Below are 23396 nucleotides of genomic sequence, written 5' to 3' on the forward strand. Positions count from 1 at the left end.
TGTCCTTTCTGAAAATGGGTTAGTTACACCATGAGAGACAAGCCTGGCTTTGATATTTAGAGTTGTGATGTATGTAAGACTCTGTAGTAAGCTTTTGTTGCTAAGGCACATGGAATTGCGTCAGCGATGCTGTTGTGATGGAGAGTTATGCATCCTTGAAGTCTCAAATAATTTTCCCTACATTCACTTATATTTTTTTTAAATACTAAATTCATATGAGATGCTTTATAGCAATAAATATCTTACAGTTAAATGTATTTTCCCCAGTGTGAGATCATGTACCAATACTTTTCAGGGTTGGGGCTGTAGAGTATTTGACTTCTGAGCTTCCAGAAGTCGTGGGGATGCAGCACGATAACGTATTTCAGAACAGATGCAAATGAAAGTTGCTCTCTAATTCCGTGCTTCAGGAATGTTCTCTGCGTAATGCATTTCTGTCCCTGTTGGTGACTTTCAATGTTGGCAGAGGGCACTGGCACCACTGGAGCCCTTTCAGTAGCATAGCTCCTTGGAGTCAGTTGCTTCAGTCTGGAGTGTTTGCAGAGCTGTCAGGTGGCCACTAAGCTGTCCCTTTTTTTAGTTCTTACTTCCTCTGAGATGGCTGGTGAGGATGTGGTCCCATCTAACCCTTCACATGCAGCTGGAAAGAAGATGGAAGGGCACCGCACTGCGCTTGGACCTGTGCATTGCCTGTGATTGCGTGCGAGCTGGTCGGAGGAGCTGATGGCTTCTCTGTATTCACTCCCTGGTTGAGTGCTGCTTAAAAGCTTTTGTAGGTACATGAGGGATGAAGGAAGCTTGTCCTTTTTTCTTTCTCCCCTCATGAATTTTTCATTATTGCATACTTGAAAACTGGCAAAGACAACAATACTCACAATTTATAATTTAAGATGGATCTGACTCATCCCGTAATGTTGTGCGCAGTGGCCCATTGAGAATGTGGAATTCCAGGAGCTGACTGTCACGTTATCTCTTGTGGGGCAGATGAGTACAGTTGCTGTAAGTCTGTTTTTTTTTTCTATTGTTGTTAGAAGGAAAGCTGGTATTTGTGACTTGAAAGTTGTTATTGTTAGGGTAAGCGTTATTGGAAGACTTTGCAGTTCAGTTAAATTCTAAATGTTTGCTATGATGTGTGGAAGTTGACCTGTTCCTAGTAGTTCATGTTTGAGAGTTTATGGCGAATTGGGCAAAATAATAGAAGCCTTCTGGTGAGAGTCAAATGCTGGTACGTGGGGAGGAGGCCAGGCCTTTCCTCAGCCCTCTGGAGCTGTTGTGTGGCCTCCCCTAGTCTTCTGCATTTCCATGTTAGATAATACAAATTAACCTATGTTTAAGCCATTACTTTGTGGTGAGGTGTTAGCACATTATTCACTGGGAATCAGATTTGGGGGTACTTAATGAAAAGATAAGTGCAGCACTAAGTTGCTGTCCTTGGATTCACCTTCTGCTGGTAGATCTCGGTATTCTGATGGTGGCCAGTGGCTTCTTCTACCGTATGCTTCTAGAAGAGGCTGAGGCTTGTGGGCACGCTTGTCCATTTCATTCCTGCAGAGCAGAAAGCACTGTCACAGTGCTGTAGAAGTAATAATGCTTGTAAACAAGTATTCCTTAAATAAAAACAGTCCTAATAGTGTTCCCTGCATATCTTTGTTCCAAATGAAGTTACTGGCAGTAGATGAGTAGGGGGAAGTTCATTTTTAGCAGAAAGCGCGAACACTGGAAATTCTTCCTAATATGCATGTGCCAGCTATTCTGTAGCAATATTGCAGTTTGATTTCCTTCCTGTAAGAGCAGCTGTTCAGGGAATTAATCTCTTCGCTTGATGCAGAGGGCCCTAAAAAAAAAAAAAAATTCAATATGCAACTGCTGTGATGACTGTGGCCATTTTCAATGTGACCAGGGATGGAAGGGCCTCGCTGATCCAGCACGGTAGCATTTTGTTCTCTAGACTAAGTGGGCCAGGACAAAATTATCATTTTCTGTTTCGTGTGCTCTGTGAGAGATTCCGGAGTACGCTTCAGAATTTGACATTGTGTTTGATAATTTATAGAGCACAGTTTATATTTAACTGTAGACACACTAATCCAGGAAAAAGAGGAGTGTATTTTTAGACTCCTTTTTTATTGTCTCTGGTTGTCATTACTCAGCTACTGAAAGAAGTGCTCATAAATGTAGATGCTCACTGGGATAGAAATTGAGTTTAATTTCCATGATTAGTCCTTGCTACTTAGAAAAAAAAAAACAAGCATTTGCATGATGATCTTTGGCTATCAAGGAGTTTTACAGCCATATGTGGTCCTGGTGGCTGCTGCAGGAAGATATTCCCGCCCCAGAGTGACTAGGCTGAATGCCCCAGCAACCAGAGATGCTTAGAGGACTTTTTTAAGCTTTAATAATGACCCAGGGTCACCTCGAGACAATGACAGAGTTCTTGTTTGAGGTGAAACACTGACGGACTGGATCCAGCTCTAAAGAAGCTTTGAGTCTAGACGCTGAGGATTGGAAGGAGAGGCTATTCAACAGAAAAGGTATTAGCATTGTTTCTTTTCTTCTTCCTTCAGTTCTTAAGTACCTATGTAAGCTGTTAGTCTGTGTTTGGGTTTTTAGGACAGTTCTGCCTAATAATAGCTAATGCTTCTACTTTCTTAATGATTGCCTATTGTCATCTAAGCAAAACCCAGTGTATAGGGTTTGAGGTTGGGCTCTGCAGGTGGCTGGGACCTGTTGTCTTCATGCCTCTGCACCTGGCAGGAGCGTTTGTTGTATTTTAACCAGGGCTGCTTTATCCTCAGGCTCACTCCTTTATCTTAGGAGGAGTTTCAAAAGATATTTGAATGTTCAGGGTATGTTCATTTATTTGAATAAGAATGTAGTTAATGAGTTTATTTAGAAACTTCAGGATGCATCTTAGTAATTTGAATAAGGAAAATGTTTGGCTTGGCCTGGGGCCTATTTCCTTTTCTTAGTGTAGACGCTATTGGAGTTTGTCAGGGATAAACTGGTAGGATCTTCTAGCTGGAGCTGTGATAGGCACACATGTGCTTGATATTTTGTCCTTCATCAATTGAATAGTATGCTGTTAATCTGTGGGTAATGGTCTTTGATCTCAGCATAGGTGCTTTTTCTGTATGGGATCTTTCTATACTATTGAGATATTTGTCCCATACATTGCTTTATTTAACTCTGTTTAAGCGGTTTTGTAGATGCTTCACTTGTGATAGCATCAGACTAAGCAACTCCTCCGTATCATAGAAGATCAGTTCTTACCATTTACCACCAGGAATTTCTCAAATCCTCAACTTAAATTTTGTTTGTGCCCACTGCATCTTATGTGGTCATATTACTCCAGGGTAATTCACTGCAACTTTGTCTACCATAGCACCTTGCAGAAGCAAGGATCCCTATTTTTTGTGCAGATATCTCTGGAAGTAATAATGGTGTGTTACAGGGCAGTAGAATTAGAGGTTAATTACAGAAATGCTTTGAATTTTTGTTCATTACTGATCTAATTCAGCTGAAGACTGGACAGGGAAGAGTGCTGTTACTCTGCAGTAGGCTAACATTTCTAATGAGTAAAATGGAAATTCCAGTGTTCCCCATGTCCATTCGGAGGGTATATCTCTTGAAGTTGTGAGCAGTAGTATCTATGGAGATGTTATTGCCAGCAGTCAAGATGTACACCTGTTGATTAGTGCTTCTGAATTGCATTTACCAGTGTCTTCATTAAGATCCTGCTGAGGACAGAGTCTGAAATACATTGGTTGTGGTGTGTTTTGCTAAGCTATAAACTCCTACATAATCTTCGCTTGCCTGGAAAACATACAGGCAGTACTTTCTAAAGAGAGAACAAATGGCTTAGGAGCAGAAATCCTGTTGCAGTGAATGTTAATGAACCTTAGATCACTTAGAGGCTTTTGAAAATCATAGCTTTTGCTTCTAGGACTTTGATAGTAATAACAGGTGGGGGGATTGGATGTCCCTGGACTTCAGGGAGAGTCTGCTTTGGCCTGCCTTTGCTTTAACTGCTGGTAAGTAGACTTCAGGTTTTTTCCATCTTGATCCAGTAGCATTTTTACAGTATGGCTTGTAGTACAGTTCTCACTACCTAAATTTGTGGGTTTCAATTAATTCTAAGTATTCTTTAAAGGGAAAAAAGGTGGAATTGTGACAGGTCTACAGCAAATGAAGACTTGCAGCTCTCTGCTTATTGCATTAACAATGCATAGCTGTGGAAATCTGCATAACTACATGGTAGGACATAGGTTTTCTCACACCAGTAGTATAATTCTAACATAAGTTACTGACTACATTACTGTGTTATATATTACCTAAAGTAGGCAGCGGCTAGGAAACTAAACTGAGCTGAGAATAGAGTTCAGAAAGTCACAAAAACTACAGAAAGATTTAAGTACACTTAATTTTTGTATGATATTTGTATTTTTAGGTTGTTTACTTTACACTTATGGGCTGTTTCAGTTGTTTGACCCTTGCGTTCTCTTGTATTATTAGTACATTCTCTAGTATTATTAGTACTATGTAGTATCCAGGCTTTTGAGAACCTTGCGGGTCCTTACGGGTTTGTATCATACTCGCCGTTTTCTGGTTTTATCATCCTGCAGAGGCAGATCTTTAAATACAGTTTTCCTAGTCTCCATCTTCTTTTCAAGACTGATGAAGCAGTTAGTGGGAGACTTCTTTCCTGCCTTCGTGGCATCAGTCTAATAAAATGTGATCCATTGCAGAAAAGATGCTTTCATCAGATTTTGGCTTGGAGCATCAATCAGAGAAATATGTCATCTTTCTGCTGAAATTGTTTGTTTTTCAGACTCCTTCAGCCTTCATATGCATCTTGAAAGAACAAGTAGTAGATCCTGATTTCTGAAAAAGCCAGGAGGGAATAAGGAGCAGTACAGATTGATTAAATAAATAACGTAAACCCTTGTGAGATTTTAGGAATGGAGCTGTCCAATATGAGTTTGGCAGAGGCAGCAGGATGATTGAAACCGTGTTCTTTCAAAAGGCAGTGTCTGACCGTGCTTCCTCTGCTTAGGTTTCAGAAATGTCTGGGCCTTTTGGCAGAGGCCTCCCTAAGGGCACAGTGGGCCAGGAACACTGGTGGCCCTGTTCTGGCACACAGGTAGGCCTGCTCCTTGCCATGAGCTCTTGTTCAGGGCCGTGATGTGTGGCACACAAGGAACTATAAAGTATTCTAAGCTGAGCTGGTTGTAGAATTTATCAAGCTGACCCAAGATGCATCCATTTTCCTCTCCTGGTGTTTTCTGATTGCTTCTTTTGATGCTGCATTCTGAGCTATGATTGAAGATTGAATACTGTGAAATCAAGGCTGAATTCTCTTATATCTTCATATGTAAATGAAGTTCAATGTCAGAAACGATTGCAAGCAAATTCTAGTGAAACGACTCTAAAGTACAACCAGTTGACTTCCTAGAAGTTAGTTTACTTTTAGAAGAGAGTTAACCTCATGCAGGGGTAGTAGGTAACTCCCCTGATGCTGCCTGTTACTTAGTTCTTCCTATTCCTTATGCTGATGGAACGTTTCAGGCAGAAGGGACTTAGAATAATGAAGTCCAGCTGCTTGGGCACTCCAGGGCTGTTTGGTATATTGCTGTAGACCTTTGCTTGATGCTTGGAGAGCATTGAAGAGTAGAACTCAACTGTGCTGAAGTTTCCAAGCCACATAACTTCTCCATAGACATCTTAAAGTATCTGCTTGCCATGATGGAAATCAAGCCTTGTAGAAGTTCCTAAAGAACCACAGTTACTGTGGATTGAGGTAATACATCTGATAAAGTTGTTTTCATGTTCTTTCTGACAGTGTCCTTTTACAAGTGCATGCTTTATTGTGCTTCCCAGAAATCTCCTTGTGTGTGGGGTGGTTGCCTGTGTTTGCTCTCCAGTTCAGCATGCTTCCTGTTGGTTTGAGAAGTGCTGAACTACAGGACCCTAATTGTATTGCTTCCCAGTCCTGTTTCTCAACCTTGGAGTACCTGCACTGAGGATAAGAAACCACACGCAGTTTTTGATATAGTGCATTTGTTACTATCTGTTGTGTGGTTACGGGACGTAACTCTGAGAATGGCTTCCTCACTCAGACCTTGATGTTGTAATGGATCCAGCTTACTTGAGTGTCTTGCCTTTTTTCCCCACCCAATCTTTTTTGTCATGGAAGTAAAATGTAAATCTGTAAATCTCATACTTTGTGGGAGCAGAAAGCATTTATTACCATTTCATGAAGTTCAGGTAAATCATGAGTTGGTGCATCATAATGCTGTTTTGCCTTTTACCAGTTTGGTAAGGGAAGGTAACCCTATGACTAGGCTGGGTTTGAGGATACAGAGTTAGCCTTCTAGAGCTGTCACAGCTTACCATGTGTCTACAGCAATCTGCTAAGATACTTTCCTTTATACTTTCCTTTGGTTTATTTTGCTTTGCCCCTTCGGCAAAATTTGAAATGAAAATAAACTTTTTCATTGTGTTGGTGCAGCAACAGTTCCTACCCTGTCAGTATCTGGCATAACTTGATTCTGGTATCAATTCTGTCCTTCAGGCATTACTGTGATAAGTCATGTTGCCAATAAACTTTACATTCATTGTGCTGCAATTTGGGGGCAGGCTGTTTTGTTTTGGCATTGTCACACAACAGCCTGTAACGAGATCGTGACAAGCTGAGCTATGAAAATAATTTTCTTGTTTGAGCAGAAGTACTCCATTGAAGTGAATGCATTTGTCTTCTCCACTGGGATCAGTTGTGTGTTTTTATGGCACCTGGTAAATGTGAACTTGGTGAAAATGTTTGGACACCATTTCAACTCGAGTACAGTGCATTCTGAAACAGATCAGTAAGAGGACAGTAGCCTTGCCACCATCAGCAGTGACTGCTCATCTTCAGCTGAGTCTTTGAGCCGTATCTCTTAGGACATCAAGTATCCCTTCCTCTGGAAGGGAGGCGAAGGGCACCTGTGAGAGCGTGTAGGTCATTGGGGAGTAAGTCAAAATACGGAGGTTTTAGAAAAATAATTTCTGGGATATTGGATTTGCTTCCAGGCAAGTTTGCTGAAAAGCTTCATTTTCTTCCTTTATTTCATGTTCACGATGTATTTATTAAGTAAATGGTAGCAAAGTCTAGTCGTGTGGTACATAAGCCTTAATAAAAACGTAATTGACAGTGAAATCTGACAGTTGTGCTATAGAGGAGAAGCTCTGTGCAGCTCTGGTGCAGACTCGGTGCCTCTCCAAAGGTCAGCGCTGACGGAAGCACGCAGTGTGCCCACGAGGAGAGGTGTGCCTGTTACCCATGCTGCTGGAACTCTGGGTTATTGTTTTTAAGCATTCCAGTGAGAGGAAGACAAGATTTGTCCTGCTTTTTATGATCCAGCAAAACTCAACCAAAATGTAGAGTTGTGCTTAATGCCACTGAAGTCAGTAGAAGGAGCAGCATGAAATCGGAGTAGGGCCGTATGGTGCTGGTGGAGGGCTGAGGGGGGCCAGGTCTTAAAGGTCCTTGTTTCAGTGCCTGTGAGGGGCCCTTCTGGCTTTGGCACGGCAGTTCCTGTTGGTGGGGGTTGATGGAAGGCCTGTGGCTGGGCTGCTCAGGTAGCTCTCACAAATTGGGCTTTCCAACCTGCTGGGAAAGTTCTTGTGGGACCAAGCTGGTGTGCCATGCTGACTTCCTTGCTTTCAGAGGAAGAGAGAAGCTGGGACTTTAAAAACCTCTTTCTTTCTATAGAAAGAAAACTATTGTGACTCTATTTTGTTGGAGAGGTTCTGTTTGTTTTTCCTTTTGTCATCTTATTCAGGAGATGGCTGTGGGACCTCTGCCATGGCACCATTTGTTTTCCCATGTAAAAGCAAACAACTTGCAATGCTAATTAAAGAGCTTTTTTAGATGAAGTAAGAGCTCTGCATTATTTAAATTTTTTTTTGAGAGAATGTTCTGAGTTTGTTCGTTAATGAACAGTTAGAAATAAAATAAAATTAGACCTCATGAATTCTTCATGAGGTGTAATTTCCCATCGTTTTTCTTGGCATTTAGGTGCTGTGAACAGTTTATTATTCACAGATAACATTTTTGACTTCTGAGTCCTCAAAATGGAGCTGTCCACATGAATCCTTTAGAGTTCTTAGAATTTTATTCAGGCTCTTAAGGGAGAGATTGTGGTATGTTTAAAGCGCTTCAGTGCCTGCGCATATGCTTATTTTTAAGATTGTTAATTGCTACTGTATTTTTTTCGACATCTAAAATTAATTTCTCTTTATTGTGGAAAATGGGCAGCAGAGCTTATGTAACTTGGATAACAAGAATGAGTGTTAAATAATTTGCTGAGCACACACTCCTCGCAGTGTGTGTCTGTGACAGTCTTTCAGTCCAACAGACAGACGTCTTTCAGTCTACTGAGAGCAAATCTTGTAAATATAAAACATGTATATTTACATTTATGAAGCCATTGGCTATTGTTTATGCATGCAATAGGAAGATAAGCCTGTCTTAATTCAGTCTGTGGGTAGTTTTCTAAATGATTCATTAACTGTGCTTTGTAATGGTAGATGGATGTTACACACTTACTGTAATAGCAACTGAAGATAAATGTCAGTCATTGTGGCTTGTTTAAGCTTTGTAATCGCTTTGTTTATACATACAGGTATTCTTTGCGTTATTGTTGGCACTAATAATTCAGCAGCATTAAATTAATTGAATTAATTGGAGAAAATGTATAAGGAGATACGACAAGTATTTCTGAAATATAGTTTGGAATGTAGGGATTGCTGTAATATGCATGTGCTGCTGATATTTTGTAGGAGGGGATATACTAAGCCTTTTGGTAAGCAGCGTATTGCAGAATGCAGGCAAGGCTGATGCTGAATTCCTGAGCAGCAAAGCTTTCCTTTTGTGAAATCTGTCAAATCAAAATACCTGGTGCCTGGCTGATGCATTGCCATCCTGAGAAAAGTAGTACACAAAGAAGCAATTCTTATAAGCAGCAATCTGAAATGTACCTAGAATTTGAGGTATGAGTTGCCTTTTTTAACTGGAAAAATAAAAAACGCAATTGCAGTCTTAGAAATTTTGGTTTTGAATGTTACAAACATGGAACATTCGAAGTATTGGTGCTTAAATTATTAATGTATAAAAATAGTAACTGCAGTTCATTTTTTTATCCAGTTATTGTTTATCTGTATATAGAAAGGGAATGAGAGGGGGAGCAAAAAGCTGTGATTCTGTATCAGTAGCATGGGCACGTTAGTACACAGTGGTTGCATTAGTGAGATTCCAGCTAAAGTAGGTTAGAGAAGGGCTGCAGAACAACAAAGATGTTGCTAGATTGAAGTAGCGTGTAAGGAGGTATAACTGATCTTTAAGGTATTACAGTATATTTATATTTCAAAAAATCTTTGTATGCAGTCACTGGTGGGTTTTCCACATTTATTTTGTAGATATCCAGGTGAGCCCTTCGTGAGCTAAAGATAAATTCATAACCTCTTTTCATAGGATTTTATAGGAAGTACTAACATTAATTAATGTTATCAGCAGTAATTACAACATAATGAGAATGAACTATTTGCTGAGGAAACTGTAGCATCTACTTGGAAAATATTCATATTGCGATATAAGTATTGAATTCAAAGTCTCTGTCTTCAAGTTGTAGATGAGGTGAATGGTATGCTGAAACTTCACGTGAGAATAACTACATGAATTCAAAGAACTGTGTGCTGACAGCTTCTTAATGTTAAGTCAACTGCTGTCAATGTTCTCATTGATTTGTAGAGTTGAGGACAGTGGTGAAAAGGAGGACTGGGATTTACGTTTCTTACTAATTTTCTAAGTTTTTACTAATGATGTGAATCAGTACATGTGTAAAATAACTGATGCACCTTTTGGTCTGTGAGAACTTTCTCTGCTTCCTCTGGCATTTAGCTCCTTTATGCAGAAATGGCTCTGTACAGACTTGAAATTATGCAGTAAATAAATACTGTCTCTTATCTAAATTTTATATACTGGTCAATTTGTAGTGATCTACAATTTTGTAGTACTTTTGAAGGGCCAACAGGAAAAGAAATGCTTCACTACTACTGACAAGTCAGAAGATCTGATTGGAGCTAAGAGCAGCCAGGAGGAAACCCTGGTGCCTGGGGTCACACTGGCTTACACTGAGGTATTTGGAGATGCTATATGAGGAAGTGTATTTGTTCAAGAACAGACTTTACTGAGCAGCCTATGTACTCCCAGTGTTCTGTATTTGTTAAATACCTTAAATTGTATTTACTGCATCGAGGGTAAGCATGCTTAAAATGCAGCTAAAAGGAGTTTGCGTAACATGGAAGTAGGACACAGCCAGCTTCAAATTTTGAATAGATTTTTTTTAAGAGATTGAGGTTTCTGTTTATCGTGAGGAACTATACATAGCTTTTGTTGCTGCTGCTAATAATAGGTGACGTAGCTCTGTCAGCACGCTGTGCTGAAGGCCAGCTTCTACTGCAGCTGGAGCCACGAGCAGTGCTTTTGGCTTCAGAGGGCCAGGCCAGTACCTAAAACTGCAGTGTGTCTGGTGGCTTTTGTGTTGGAAAGGATGCAGCTCTAAGTCGTCTCACTGTTATTAGCCATGTCTCTGTCGCTGCATCTTCTGACTGAACCTGGCTAACTGTCAGGTTTTGCTTGGTGGGGCAGGACCAGGCCTTGTCCTGCCTGAGATGGCCTGTGTTCTCCTCCTCAGCTCCTGGGGGGGGGACAATGGGAAAACCCCAACTGGATTTTACTTTAATGAGACTGATATGGTGTGTCTGTATGTGTATAATTTAAGCATGCTGAGCTTGATGTACTACCTCTAGAGTGGCAGGAGCCTGCATGAGCAGTGGATTATTAGCAAAGCTTAGGATTGGAGCAAGAACCCGCCGTAAGGCTAGAGATGCGGAGATCAAAAGATTATCTTCCAGCTGGACATCTGAGCTAAACAGATTTAGTGGTGTCTGAAGCACTTAGTGTGTGTGAGTAAATACGTGTCGGAAATCGGATTGGGGAAGAGAGTATGGCTAATTCTGGGTAAGCAGAAGGTCTGCAGTGCTGAACGTATGGGTGGGTGCTGCCTCACTTGAGGTGTCAGTGGAGTTTGGGCATATGTGGCTGCCAGAGTGGGCAGTGGGGCTCTTAGGCTGCTGGCTGCCTCAAGGTTAGCACTTCTTTGGAACTGTTCTGCTTTGTGGCTGAAGGCCTTGCTGTTCAAGCATAATGTAGCAAGGTTTCCTTTTATTTGGAAATGGTCAAACCACGTATTGTATTCCGGAGTCCAGTAATCAAAATCATAGTAATTTAAAACTTGTTTCCATTGATGAAAATGAAGGATTATTTAATAAACGTAGCTTTAAATAAAGGCTAGAATGTATCAATGTAAAAACAAAAAATGTTGACCAGAACTTAAGCTAATTAGAGACTTAAGCACCTTGGTACAGTTAATTTTAGATCATACTCCTCTGTTCTGGTGCCCCCCTCTCAACCCAACTACAAGCCTAATTTGTTGCAATACATACCTCCCTGGCTTCAAAAAAGAAAGCTAATTAAGTCATGAGTAATTATAATAATTACAGGATGAGATGAGCACGAGGCTCAGTGCTGGTAGCTCTCCTCCATGCCCTTCCTGTGGTGCACCTTCCCATGGCTCCTGCTCACTCTGTGTCCTGCCCCATCCCTGGGCACAGCAGGTCCCTGTGGAGCCCTGGAGCACCCAGGTTTGTTTTCATCCATGTCTGTTCAGCTCTGCTGCAGACTGCGTTCTCCAGTGTGTATCCTGCAGGCAGAGGGGCATGCAGGCAGCTGTGCCCACATGATTGGGTATGCTTGTGACAACAGGGACACAGTCACCTGTCTGTGTGAGCAAAATGGCTTCTTACGTGGCATTTTAGAGAAGTCTTGGTGAAAAATTGGAGTTTCATGTTTCAAGTTAGAACCACTTGTTAAAATACCATTCTGCGCTGAATAAGCTTTATCTGATTAAACCTTTCCAGTAACTTACCTGAAGACCTTTGTATCTCTGAAGATTGCAGATCCAGGGCTTTATTATTTAAAGAGGTGTCAGTTCGTTAGTGAAAAAATATATCTGGAGAATATAGGTCATCCCAGGAACCAGTAGGTGGTATGCCTTGGGACACAGTGCCTTTATTAACTAAAGGCAGCTGGAATGATGACACTTTGCAGATTGGCTGTGCTTGGTTAATGTTGTTGTCATTGCACTCTGTGATACAGTTATTAAATAGGTAAAATATTTTACCTTTTCGTATAGAGCTGTACACTTATTTCATCTGATTTAATGGAACTATAATTTTAATTATGATTATTACCTTAAATTATAATTAAATTTATGTGGTTTAAATATACATTTGTGAAAATGGCTGTGTGATGAAAGCAGAAATCGGCTTTGCATTAACAAAAAAGGATTTTTTTTTAAACTGCATCTTAGTATATGCTCACAGCCAAAGACTAGCATGACCTACTTTGCAACAATAACAGAGGAATCAAGCCGGTTTCTTTTGTTGAAGTATCTAAATTGGCTGTGAATGCTACCTACTCATTCGTTTGTAAGTATCTTTTAAAAACAGCAGTTATATCTTTGAAACTTAAGGTTTCTTCTCTTTTTCTTTTTCTTTAATTTAGATAATTAGCACCATGGAGCCTCAGGTGTCGAATGGCCCTACTTCCAATACAACCAATGGACCCTCCAGCAACAGTAGAAACTGCCCTTCCCCCATGCAGACGGGGGCTGCCACAGATGACAGCAAAACCAACCTCATAGTCAACTATTTACCCCAGAACATGACCCAGGAGGAATTCAGGAGTCTCTTTGGGAGCATTGGTGAAATAGAATCCTGCAAGCTTGTGAGAGACAAAATCACAGGTAAGCTCTTGAGTGTTGCTTGCTTTCCTGTACATCAGGGTCTGCTTACACTTAAGGTCAGCAAAACCTCAGTGCATGTTATGTTGCAAGTGCTTTGAAATACTGCAGGTATCATAATAAGCTTCATCTGATGGTAAGCCTTTAGTTTTCAGTTGTGTACTGGCTGAAGATCACAGGTGAACCCTTGTTCTTCAGCCCACATACAGCTCTGGGGAGTGGAACAGACACTACCAGTGTGCGTGTATTTAATGCTTCCTAGGCAGCTTCTTGCAGCAGAGCTCAGATGATGACATGACTTGCCTCATCATTCTTTTATTTTTCCTGATTAACGTTGACTCAGTTGTATAACAGTATCTGAGTTGCTTGAACCAACCAACAGTTCACAATTCTGGCCTTCTTGTGGACTTCATAGTATCTTCATCAAACTTATGCATGTTAACATTTCAGAGCCACAGTAGTTCTGTGTGTCCCTCACAGCCCCTTATCTCTGGCTTCCTGGAGCACAGCGGTGTGTAGTTAGGAGCTACTGCTCCAGATCTCACTTAAACATTTATATGATTATTGGCTAATGAACTTTGTTTCCTGAAAACACCATAGTTTGCAATGACCTCTTCCTTTGTGGGGTGGCACCCGTTGATTGGTGCCTTCAGTATGAGAAAAGCTTCCAATTACAGATCTTACCTCATGGAAGACAGTGGTGTCTCCACTTTTGCTAAAGAAGGTGTAGGTAGGTGCTGATGCACCTCTGCATCCTTGCTGCCACAGCCAGAAATTCACTGATGGACAGAACGGCAGCGGGGGTGAGCAGTGACTTCATGTAGTTTGCTTTATGGGTTAGTTTTATAGGTTGTCTACTTGCACTGTAGGTAGTGAACAGCTGAAATGTCTCTGCTGTTCAGCATGTCACCAGTGTTATGTTCAGCACCAAATGCAGCAGACCTGGGAAGGAAAGGGTTCTAGCATAGGAGCAGTCCCTTCTCAACTATGTGCTCTTGGCAGCTTAAGTGTGCATCATCTGGAAAGAGGCACTGTCAAAATGAGGAATTGAAAAGACAAGTCTTCATACCTACATCTGTAACAGCCTGGCAGCTGTTTTATTGGCAGCATTAGGATTATCTGCTTAGTACTTCTAAACATGCAATGTTTCTTTTTTATTTACTTCCTGACATACAGCAATGTTCTTGTTTAACGCAAGGCACATAATAAATGGCAGTAGCCCCAGGGCAGCTCAAGTCCTCAGAAGTGTGGTCCGGTAGAGCTTTGTTTGCACGTTGACCATGATGTATCTATTTCAATATATTTTCTGATTGGGGCACAGCTTCAGGGTATGGAAAAAAACAGATTGAAAAATCAACTTGACTTCTTTTATTTATTCTTCTTCTTCTTCTTTTTCAACTTAAAAGAAAAACCATTTGCTCGTATTCTCCTTTCCAAAAATTTCCATGCCGAGAGCTGAAGTTCTCTGCTTTTACATGCCTGTCTGTCCCAGTACCCCAAAATGACACACTTGATATCTACTACCAGACAAGCTTTAGCCCCAGATATTTTTTTCTTTCCAGTCTGAAAATGGTCTGGGGAAGAGAACTGTGAGTTACTCGAGACCCAAGTGAATTACTAACTCATCTACAAGTGTGCCTCGCTTGAATTTTGATTGTGGCAGATCTTGTATTTTAGTAACTTTTTTTGCCTCCCGTGTTCCTTGTTGATGGGGATTTCCTTGAAACAGAATCTCAGAATTCTAGATATTGTGTTTTTGTAGAGAATTGGCAGTCTTTGTCAGGAGAGCTGTTACTTCATCTGGTTGTTCTATTTAATCTCCAGGCTTTTGTCTCTATATTTGAAGATGTGAGAAAGTGATCTCACTGACACATTCTTGGGTAGTTTTTTACCTATACTTTTTTCTTTAAAAACCTTATAAAGAATTTAATTCAGTAACTTCATAGCAAATATTCCTTTTAATTAAAAAAAATATATATATATTTATATATATGCTTTTGGACACAATCCCTGTGTGAAGTAGAGCCTCCATGTTTTAAAAAGTGATGCAAGTAGAAATTAACCAAACCAAATTCGGGTAGGAAAAAAGCCAGCAGGATTGTCTTCCAAAGCCTGTTAATTTGTGAAAACAATTAATCTGATCAGGTTTGAGACCTGTGATGATACAGCATCGCTACACTTCAGGGTGCGTTTTTCACCCTTGTATTAATTCAGGGTTACTAAAGCAGTAGGCTGTTACAAGAGTAACTGACTTCTCAGGGGGTTTCTGCTGCTTTTCCATATTAAAAGTCACTGTAGATTTATTTGACAGTGAAGCTGTACTGTAGAAGAAATATTAAATTCTTAAGCTACTTGCGCTGAACTGGTGAAGTCTGAAACAATTAGTTTGGGTTTGTTTGCTTTTGAATTTTTCATTGTTTGCTCAAAATTTTATCTTAAATCTCAGCTAAATGTATGCTGGTAAACAAATGTTAAAATATTTGTTTAGAGGCATGGAAAATGTCACAGACCAAATCATGTTAAGTAGCTAGTCTGGAGAAACAGTATTATAAAGTCTTCAACATACTTCTGAGGCTAGATTGAATTTTTTTTGCATGAACCAATTAAATTCTGTGCTTCCTATCCCATTAAAGCAGGTGCACAGATACTGTGAAAAAATGTTTAGACTCTCAAAATGCTTTTATTCAGGGAGTTAAAGCTAACCAAAGTCTGTTAAAGTATCCCTTTGAGAGAATTTGTGGTCTGAGCTGTTTTATTTTAAGTGGATTAAAGAGTACATGTCAGCAATAATCATCTGCTCTGCGTCTTTTTGCAGGTCTTTTAGAACAGCACTAGATTTTTTTAAGGAAATTGATTCGTGATGTTACCCCTCGTTTTGGAAAGACACATGTTTAAACAACCATGTTCCCTTACTAAAAAATATATGCTAATTTGGTAGTACACCGTGCCGAGTTGAATAGGAATGACAGCTTCTAAGACAGCCTTTAATTTGGTATTCAAAACCAAAATTGTAAACTTGGGTTTTGTTTGGTAGCTTTGCAGAACAGGCAGGATATACAGTAGCATTTTTAAAAGATGCTAATGACTCGAAAGAGGAGATGGAAGTCAGGCATAAATTTTAATTATGGGGGAGGGGCTGTGATAGGAAAATGCTTTTTTTCACTGCAGAGATTGTAAGGGAGCAAGACAAGGAAAAACAGACTGAAGATAGTTGCCTTCGTTTGGCTGGGGTGTTTAATAAAAGCAGAACTTGTGGTTGTAAAGTGTGCTTATTAAATTCTTCATTTACACTACCTAATTAATTCTAGCATTTTAAATTAACAGTGAAACTGGTCCCTGCTGTACCATTTCATAGCTACAGCATATTTCGTCCAACAACCCAGTTGTTCAGGTTTAATCAGCTGCTTTCCAAAAATGAGGAGAAGGAATTTGAGTTTAAAAAAAAAGAAAGAAACACAAATGGCATAAACATTTTAGTACAGCTTTAGATGAAAGGAGATGACTTTATGGAAAAGCACTATAGTTTTTGGATGGGTATGAGGCTCTATGCTTACAAGTGATGTTAAACCACATGTTTTTGCAGATGCACTTCATTTCTTCTTTTGTTCCAGGAAAGCTAGCAGCGAATCTCTGACTTAAGCTGGGGAAGGGAATGGCTTGAGTTCATCAGCATGCATTTTCTCAGAATTTTCCGACCTTCTGTCCCATCCTTGGAAGTAAAAGATTCAGTCAGCGTAGTGTCCGTCAGAAGCATCGTGAGCGCTGCTGGCCAACCACATCCTTGTTGTTTTTGTTTGTGGGTGGGAGAAGAAAGATGCTTGTGAAAATTTTTTATTTGATTTTTTTAACCCATCTGAGCTCTTCTGAATTAAGATTTTTTTCTCTGTATTCTACACAGAAATTCATATCACCTGATCTTCAAATGAACAGTATCTAGAGTCTTCAGATCTCAATCTTTTCATACCTTACAATGATTCAGGCACACTGTAAAGCAGAATATTTATTGATACAGAATTTCTATGCATCACTTAACATATGACAAGAGTTTGCATATTCCTTCTTGTGGTGCAATTTGATGTTCTTTGCATGCGTAATCAAGGAACTTCATTGCTCCTATCCCCAAAAAGCATTTCTGTTTTAAATTGTTCCTTTTGAATTCCTTCTTGATTATACAGTTTCATGTCTTTTATTTTAACTTCAAGTATGACAGAACTGATACAGACCAGGATTAAGATTGCAGTTCAGAAATAATCATGGCATTGTAAATATAAATATTGATGATTCAGAGGCAGAATGAAGACACAGTTGACTCAATTTGGTATCATCTGTGTTAGAACATGTTAGGAGAAAACTACTGATTTGTCTAGTAGTGGATTGTCCAGCCAGCAACTAAAAGCTACAAAATGGCAGAATCAGAAATTACACAGTATTATGAGTACAAGCACAGCCTTCTCTTCCATGTGAGCAGTGTTCACAATGTCGGCTTATTTCTACAGACAACAGTAAATTGAGTCTGCAGTGGTGTAGGTATTCTGGCAGTACTCCCTGCACACCAGTGTGAATCTGTTCTGTTCTAGAACCTCGTGAGGGGTGAAGCTGGTATCTTTCATTACTCTGTACTAGTTGGTTTTTTTGTTGTTTTTTTTTCCCAAGTTCCCTGTACAAGAAATGGCTTACAAACAAGTACCAGGATGTGCTGCTGTAAAATGAAAGGCACACATGTAATTTAACTGGGATAGATAGTGAATGGTGCTGAACTGGTGGTTCTGTCTGGGATGCTTTGTGCTGAGGTTTCTTATCTGGTGCTTTGTGAAATCTAGGACTTAAATATATATATTTTTTTTTTCAAAGCAGTTTTAATTCTCACATCCAGGACCAGTGACTTCTGAGAGCCTTGCATGGAAAAGGGTCTGTATCCTCAGGAGAAGCCATTAATTGGCACTGCAAGTGGTGACAGTGACCGTAGGAGGCAAGAGGGAAGAAAGCCAGGTATAATCATGTTGCCTAATAGTAAGACTCTCCAGAAGGGAAGTTTTTGAGTCTGACAAAGTGTGCAAAAGCAAGAAAACAGTACTTAAGCATAGTAAGCCAGCCTCTTCTGGTATTGCCTACTGCTTGGAGCGAAGCTTTATTTCAGTGGGAGATTTTGCTCCCTGATAGAGTAGGTAAGAGCAAAGTCACAGTATCCATCTTGGGATCAGGAGCGAACTTGGAAAGCTCCAGGAACAAAACCAAGACCATAATGAAAGACACAAAGCAGAAGCAAGACATCTAGTTGTATTTCTCTTTAGGAAAGAGACTTTTATGTAATACAGTTCATGACAGTAGATGACAGTTGGGTGGTGTAGTCTGAATTGGAAAGTCACAGCTTGGAAGTTGCTGAGATATTAAAATTGTACTGTTTTTTTGTTAACATGGGGTGAAATACCTGTTTCATTTTGAAATAAATTGTTGAATCACTTATGTTTAGGAGCTGTAGGAATTTCATGTACAAAGACAACTGGTGCTTTATATACGTTTGCTGTAGCAATTTTGTAAAAGGGCATACCAAAAATGTTTCCTGCTGGCAAGAAGAAAATAGCTATGTGGCCCATATGCAGATAAGAATAGCTCGCTGTGAAACAGCCTCATCTGGGCATAAACTACTTCTACATTAGATGTCCTGTTTGCTGATTGTGCTTGGGAAGTTCATTCCATTTTGAGATATTACCTGTTCCAGCAGTTTTTGCCCATTCAAAATACATTAAATAGACAGGATTACAAAATGTAGGGATTAGATAGATAAGATTTATAAAAATGTTTAGGAAATATATAAACTCATGCCTCATGGCATAAAGCCTACCTAATAACAGGGTTTAGGAGAAAAATACCTTGTAGAGATAGTTTATTCCCTTGTTGACTTGGAAGGATATTATGGTAATTCTCTGTGAAGCAGTGATAACTAGTCACTGATCTCTGATTACTTATTTGGTACAGATCTTGTCAGATCAGCTTGACAGCAGCTGCTTTGTTCCAGTGGTAGATGAGAATTTGCAGTACTTCAGAATAGAAGAGCGCTGTGTATTGTGGCGTTCACCATTTGTGAAGTGAATACAATTCTGGGATTTAACTTGTATTTAGAGGCAACATTTAGTAGCACACTCCACCCCAAATGGGGGGATGAAAAAACTTGTAAACAGTAGTATTTCACTTCCCTCCATTTCACTTCTTTAAAAGTAGAGGGCTTAAAATACATGCTGAAATGAAGTAGGGGGGATAGATGAATATGCAGCAGAGCTAGTACTCTACTGGAGTTCTTTTAACTGGAAAATGTCAAATTCACTGAATAACCTTCAGTTGTTCAGAAAGTAATTTGAGATTGGCCTCACTATGTTTCAGTAGATAACAGATGTACGTGAGAGGTGAGTCCATGGTCAAAATGCAGTGTGGAAAGAGTGGTCAGAATAGCATAGCTGAAAGTCAGGTCCTCATGAAGACAACTCTTGCAGTATGTTCTGGAAAAAGGGACTTTCCACAAATCAGATGGAACACAGAGCATGCTTTAAGTTTTGGCTATAATTGTTTTTTGTAACATCTGTTGCACATGGAAGTAAAATACTGGAAGACATAAAAAGCAGACATGTCAGAGTCCTTTAAACCTAAAATCCAGAATTATTATAACTGTATGGTTCTGAATGTTATTAAAGGCTTGATAAAATGACTAGGTCACCAAATTAAGATCAGTTTATTTTTGTAGCTTCTGATTTCCTGAAGTATGTTCTCTGCTGGAGAGGAGATAAGTAACACTGAAATTAAGTTTTAGCCTATTCGAAGGGCTGCGGATTCAAAACAATTCCCAAATATTGATCAGCTAAAAGAGTATTTGCATTAAGTATGTGAACTAAATTCATTAGTGCTGTATGGGAAGGAACACAGAAGTAATGATGAGCATCTTGGCAGATTTCTAAAACTGTATTTGGCTTGACTTGATGTCTCTTCTGAACACGGGGAAAATGACCAAATTTGCATCTGTCACTTTCTTTATCGCCTCTGCAGTTATCTGGTGTGTGCCCTGCATGAGTGAATAAAAGAACTTTGATTTCTTGATTATTTGGGGAAAAGTAGTTTAAGTGTAGAGGCAAATAGGCAGAGAACAAGAAGGCTTGACCCTTGAGCTGAGAGAAACCTTTCTAATTGACTGAAGTCTAGTATTAAGTGTGGAGGTTGGTGGCTCTGCCTATGGCGGGGGGTTAGAGATTCATGATCCCTGAGGTCCCTTCCAACCCAGGCCATTCTGTGATTAAGCAGTCTGAATACTGGACAGTTCTGAGGTGTCAGATATCTTCAATGCGTGTTTAGTGTAGTCTACTGTTCTTTGTTTTAAGTAATATATTCCTATCAAGTCTAATGAGTTACAAGTACTGTTTCCTGTAGAGCACTAGCACATTTACTTCTGGAACTGTGACCTCTTGATAGATTATTGATGAGGCATTTCCATGTATCTGCTGCCCTTCTTGTCTAAGGCTGCTTTTGTCCTTCGCATGTATGAAGGTGTTCCATCTACCATGAAACAGTCAGGTGAAATGGGTTGATTGGTGAAATCCTCTGCTTGGTGATGGTCTGTCCTTGGCTCCAGTGTTCTGCTTTCCCTTTTTTTTTTAAACCATAGTGCCTCTTAATATACAAGGTCTATGCTTCAGCACTCGTCCAGCTTTCCAGTATTTAACTTCTTTGTTTCTTTCCTTTTAGCACGAGGAAGACAAGGATAAAAGGGGAAAAAAGGAATAAACTCCAGTGAAGCACTGGGAGATGGGCAGCAGTGTCTGTTAATGCTGTGCCATCTTCCAGCTGACCTGGGGCCTGTTAAGGCAGTAGTAGGCAGTGCACCAAGAGATACTTCACCTTCCAGGGCTCCAAGGTTGATTTTTTTTTTTTTCCAAGTGCTCATCCATTGTCTGCAGCTGAAGATCTTCTGTGTTTCAGCATGCCATGCTGCAGCAGTTAACCCCTGCTTATCTGTCCAGCTTTTTCCTTAGACAGTTTGTTCAAGGACAGAAGTGACCTGTGCAAAACCACTCTAAATAGTTCTGAAACTGCCCTAGCTCCTGCTTTCTTTTCACAAGACTCTGCTTTTTACTAACACTGTGATAGGAGTTTCTTCTTGGCTATAAGATTGCGTCTTATAAATCATGGTCAGGATGATTTGACCTGCCTGCAGTAGCTTTCTCAGACTCCATGAGCTAGGAATTCTTGCCCCTTCTGTTACAGGGCTGATCCATCATCACTTCTCTTCTAGAGTGCAGATGCTTCTCCATACAGCCAGAAGAGTACTGCAAGGTTTCCTTCAGTTCAGCTTCTGAAAGTAACTTTGAGACCTTCAAATCCGTGTTGCCCATGGGAGTATACATCTTGAGCACTCCCCTCTTCTTCCTCTCTACTGCTGCTATCCCAGTTGTGCCTCTTCAGATCCCATCCATTCTAAATCCCATCTGTCAGATCTCTGCTCTTGGAGTCATTTTGATATGTCTAACTTGTGTGAGGACCCATTTACGTGATCAAGTCAACCTGTCTCCCATCTGTGTCTTGAGTGAGTGACCCTCTGCAGAGGGTAGCATTCCTTTGGGGATAGCTATTAAATGAAGGCTTTGCTGGACTTAAAATCCTTCTGTTTTGCTTTCAGAAAACTTCAGAGGTTCAAACTCCAGTGTTTCAAGAAAGGTATTGGACTTAAGAGGGTCATTTTGTAATCAAACAGTCGTTATATGCAAGAGTAGATAGGAGGAGGATTTACTAGTTTTCTACACCTGCATATCATTAATGCTGCTTATCTATTCAGTACTCACTCTTAGAGAATAGTTTTACTTGGTAGCTGAAATTGCATGTCCGGTAACCTTTGTATGCAGCTCAACAGCAGTTACTTGGTTATAGTAAGTAATCTGTTAGCTATTGGAAGTTGTTCTGATGCTCAGACTCTGGCAGCAAATGGGCATTTTTGAGCTTAGACTTGTGATTCATATCTTTTCCTGGAGCAGTTATTGGTAAGAGAGTTGCAACCTCTGACTTCCTATACGGTGGATTGTACAGCATGAGTCTTGTCTAGGCCCTCTGTATCTCTGTTTAGACTCTGAGCTTTGTTTCAGGTTTTGCTCAGATACCATGTTTCCCACCTGTGATGCCTGTCTTAGGGTCCCTCTCTTCCCTGTGAGATTTTGACTCTAAAAATGTAGAGGAAGAAGAGAGAACCTTCTTGTCAGTAAATTTTAGACAGGGTTCTGGGCAGCCTGACCTAGCTGTGGGTGTCCCTGTTCATTCCAGGAGAGTTGAACTAGATGACCTATAAAGGTCCCTTCCAACTTGAGCAATTCCATGATCTATTTCTTTGACTCTGCTCACCAGCTCTGTTTTTGCTGACTCACTGCTTTGGTTTGTTGAATGTGTTCTTGAGCAGGATCTGTCACTGACTTTGCAGGTGTTGCTGCTTGTTTCCCTGGGGGATTTCAGTGCAAGTTACTGTCTTGCAGGTGCTGCTGAAGACAGGATATTGGACTAGGCAGAGTGCTGCTCTGACCCAGTACTGCTGTTCTTATGGCTTTCATAGCATCTGTTTAATCAGTGGAATATATCTGCTTGAGGAAAAAACTGAACTCATTATTTTTATTCACAGGAGCCTGGAATATTTTTCAATTAGTTAGTTTTTAAAAGGGTGTTGAAACAGCAGATGGATGAAAAACTGCACTGTATTCACCTGCAAGCAAATAAATGGCAGCATCCTCAGTATGATTAATTGTTGCTGCACTGGAGGGGATGCTGTTTGTGTGGTAGGAGGTATAGTGTCCTTGCTGCCCTATACAGATAGTCTCACACATATTCTTACAGCACCTGAATTTACCATCCACGGGCTTCTTGCTTACAGCATTCTAGGACCCAAAAATGAGGCCATCTTCCTTAAGATGCTGTTGGTTAGATGGAGGGGGTGTTTTCAGTTTCCCTGGTAGGTAGGGCATGGTAAGATAGGACATGTAACAAGGAAAAAGTATTTTCCAGCAATTCCTTTTTTAGACTTCTCTGTTCTCCTACATACTGTATCTGTGTCATTTTCATTTACCCATGCATCTCTCCCCCCCATTTTGTTCTCTTCTTTCTTGTTCTGGAAACTTCATTCTTAAACAAAACAACTCCAGACCTTAAGAACAGCATCTTGGGCGGCAGACTGACTGGGTAGGTCCTTTGCCCTGATACTTTGTACTGCATTGGAATAGCTGCTTTGTTACCTTGATTTTCTTCTGTAAAGCTGTGGTACCTTCTTGCTCTAGGTGAGGTACTCTGCTATCTGGAAACAAAAGGAAGGAAAAAATGTGTAAACTGACTGCTCCTTCTGTCCTGTCCCTTCCACTGCTTACCCACCTACATGCTTAATATTGTGAAAAGTAATGTCTCCTTACTGAACTCATCTATCAAAATCTGTACAACATTTTCTGGTGATTACTCAGCCAGAATTGCTTGTGATTGTGACTTCTG

At 40.2% G+C, this 23396-nt stretch overlaps 1 protein-coding gene across 6 annotated transcripts in view; it reads left to right on the forward strand.

Moving 5' to 3' along the window:
* The window catches only part of ELAVL4 (ELAV like RNA binding protein 4), a 74254-nt gene that overhangs the window by 21087 nt on the left and 29771 nt on the right, over window positions 1-23396 (forward strand). For all 6 annotated transcript variants that reach the window (XM_085231638.1, XM_085231635.1, XM_085231636.1 and 3 more), the window contains exon 2: window positions 12662-12902. In XM_085231638.1, coding sequence (XP_085087764.1) covers window positions 12662-12902 — 241 coding nt within the window. The remainder of the gene's footprint in view (window positions 1-12661; window positions 12903-23396) is intronic.

Source organism: Meleagris gallopavo, chromosome 10, assembly GCF_905368555.1.
Source record: "Meleagris gallopavo chromosome 10, MGAL_WU_HG_1.1, whole genome shotgun sequence".
NCBI lineage: Eukaryota > Metazoa > Chordata > Aves > Galliformes > Phasianidae > Meleagris > Meleagris gallopavo.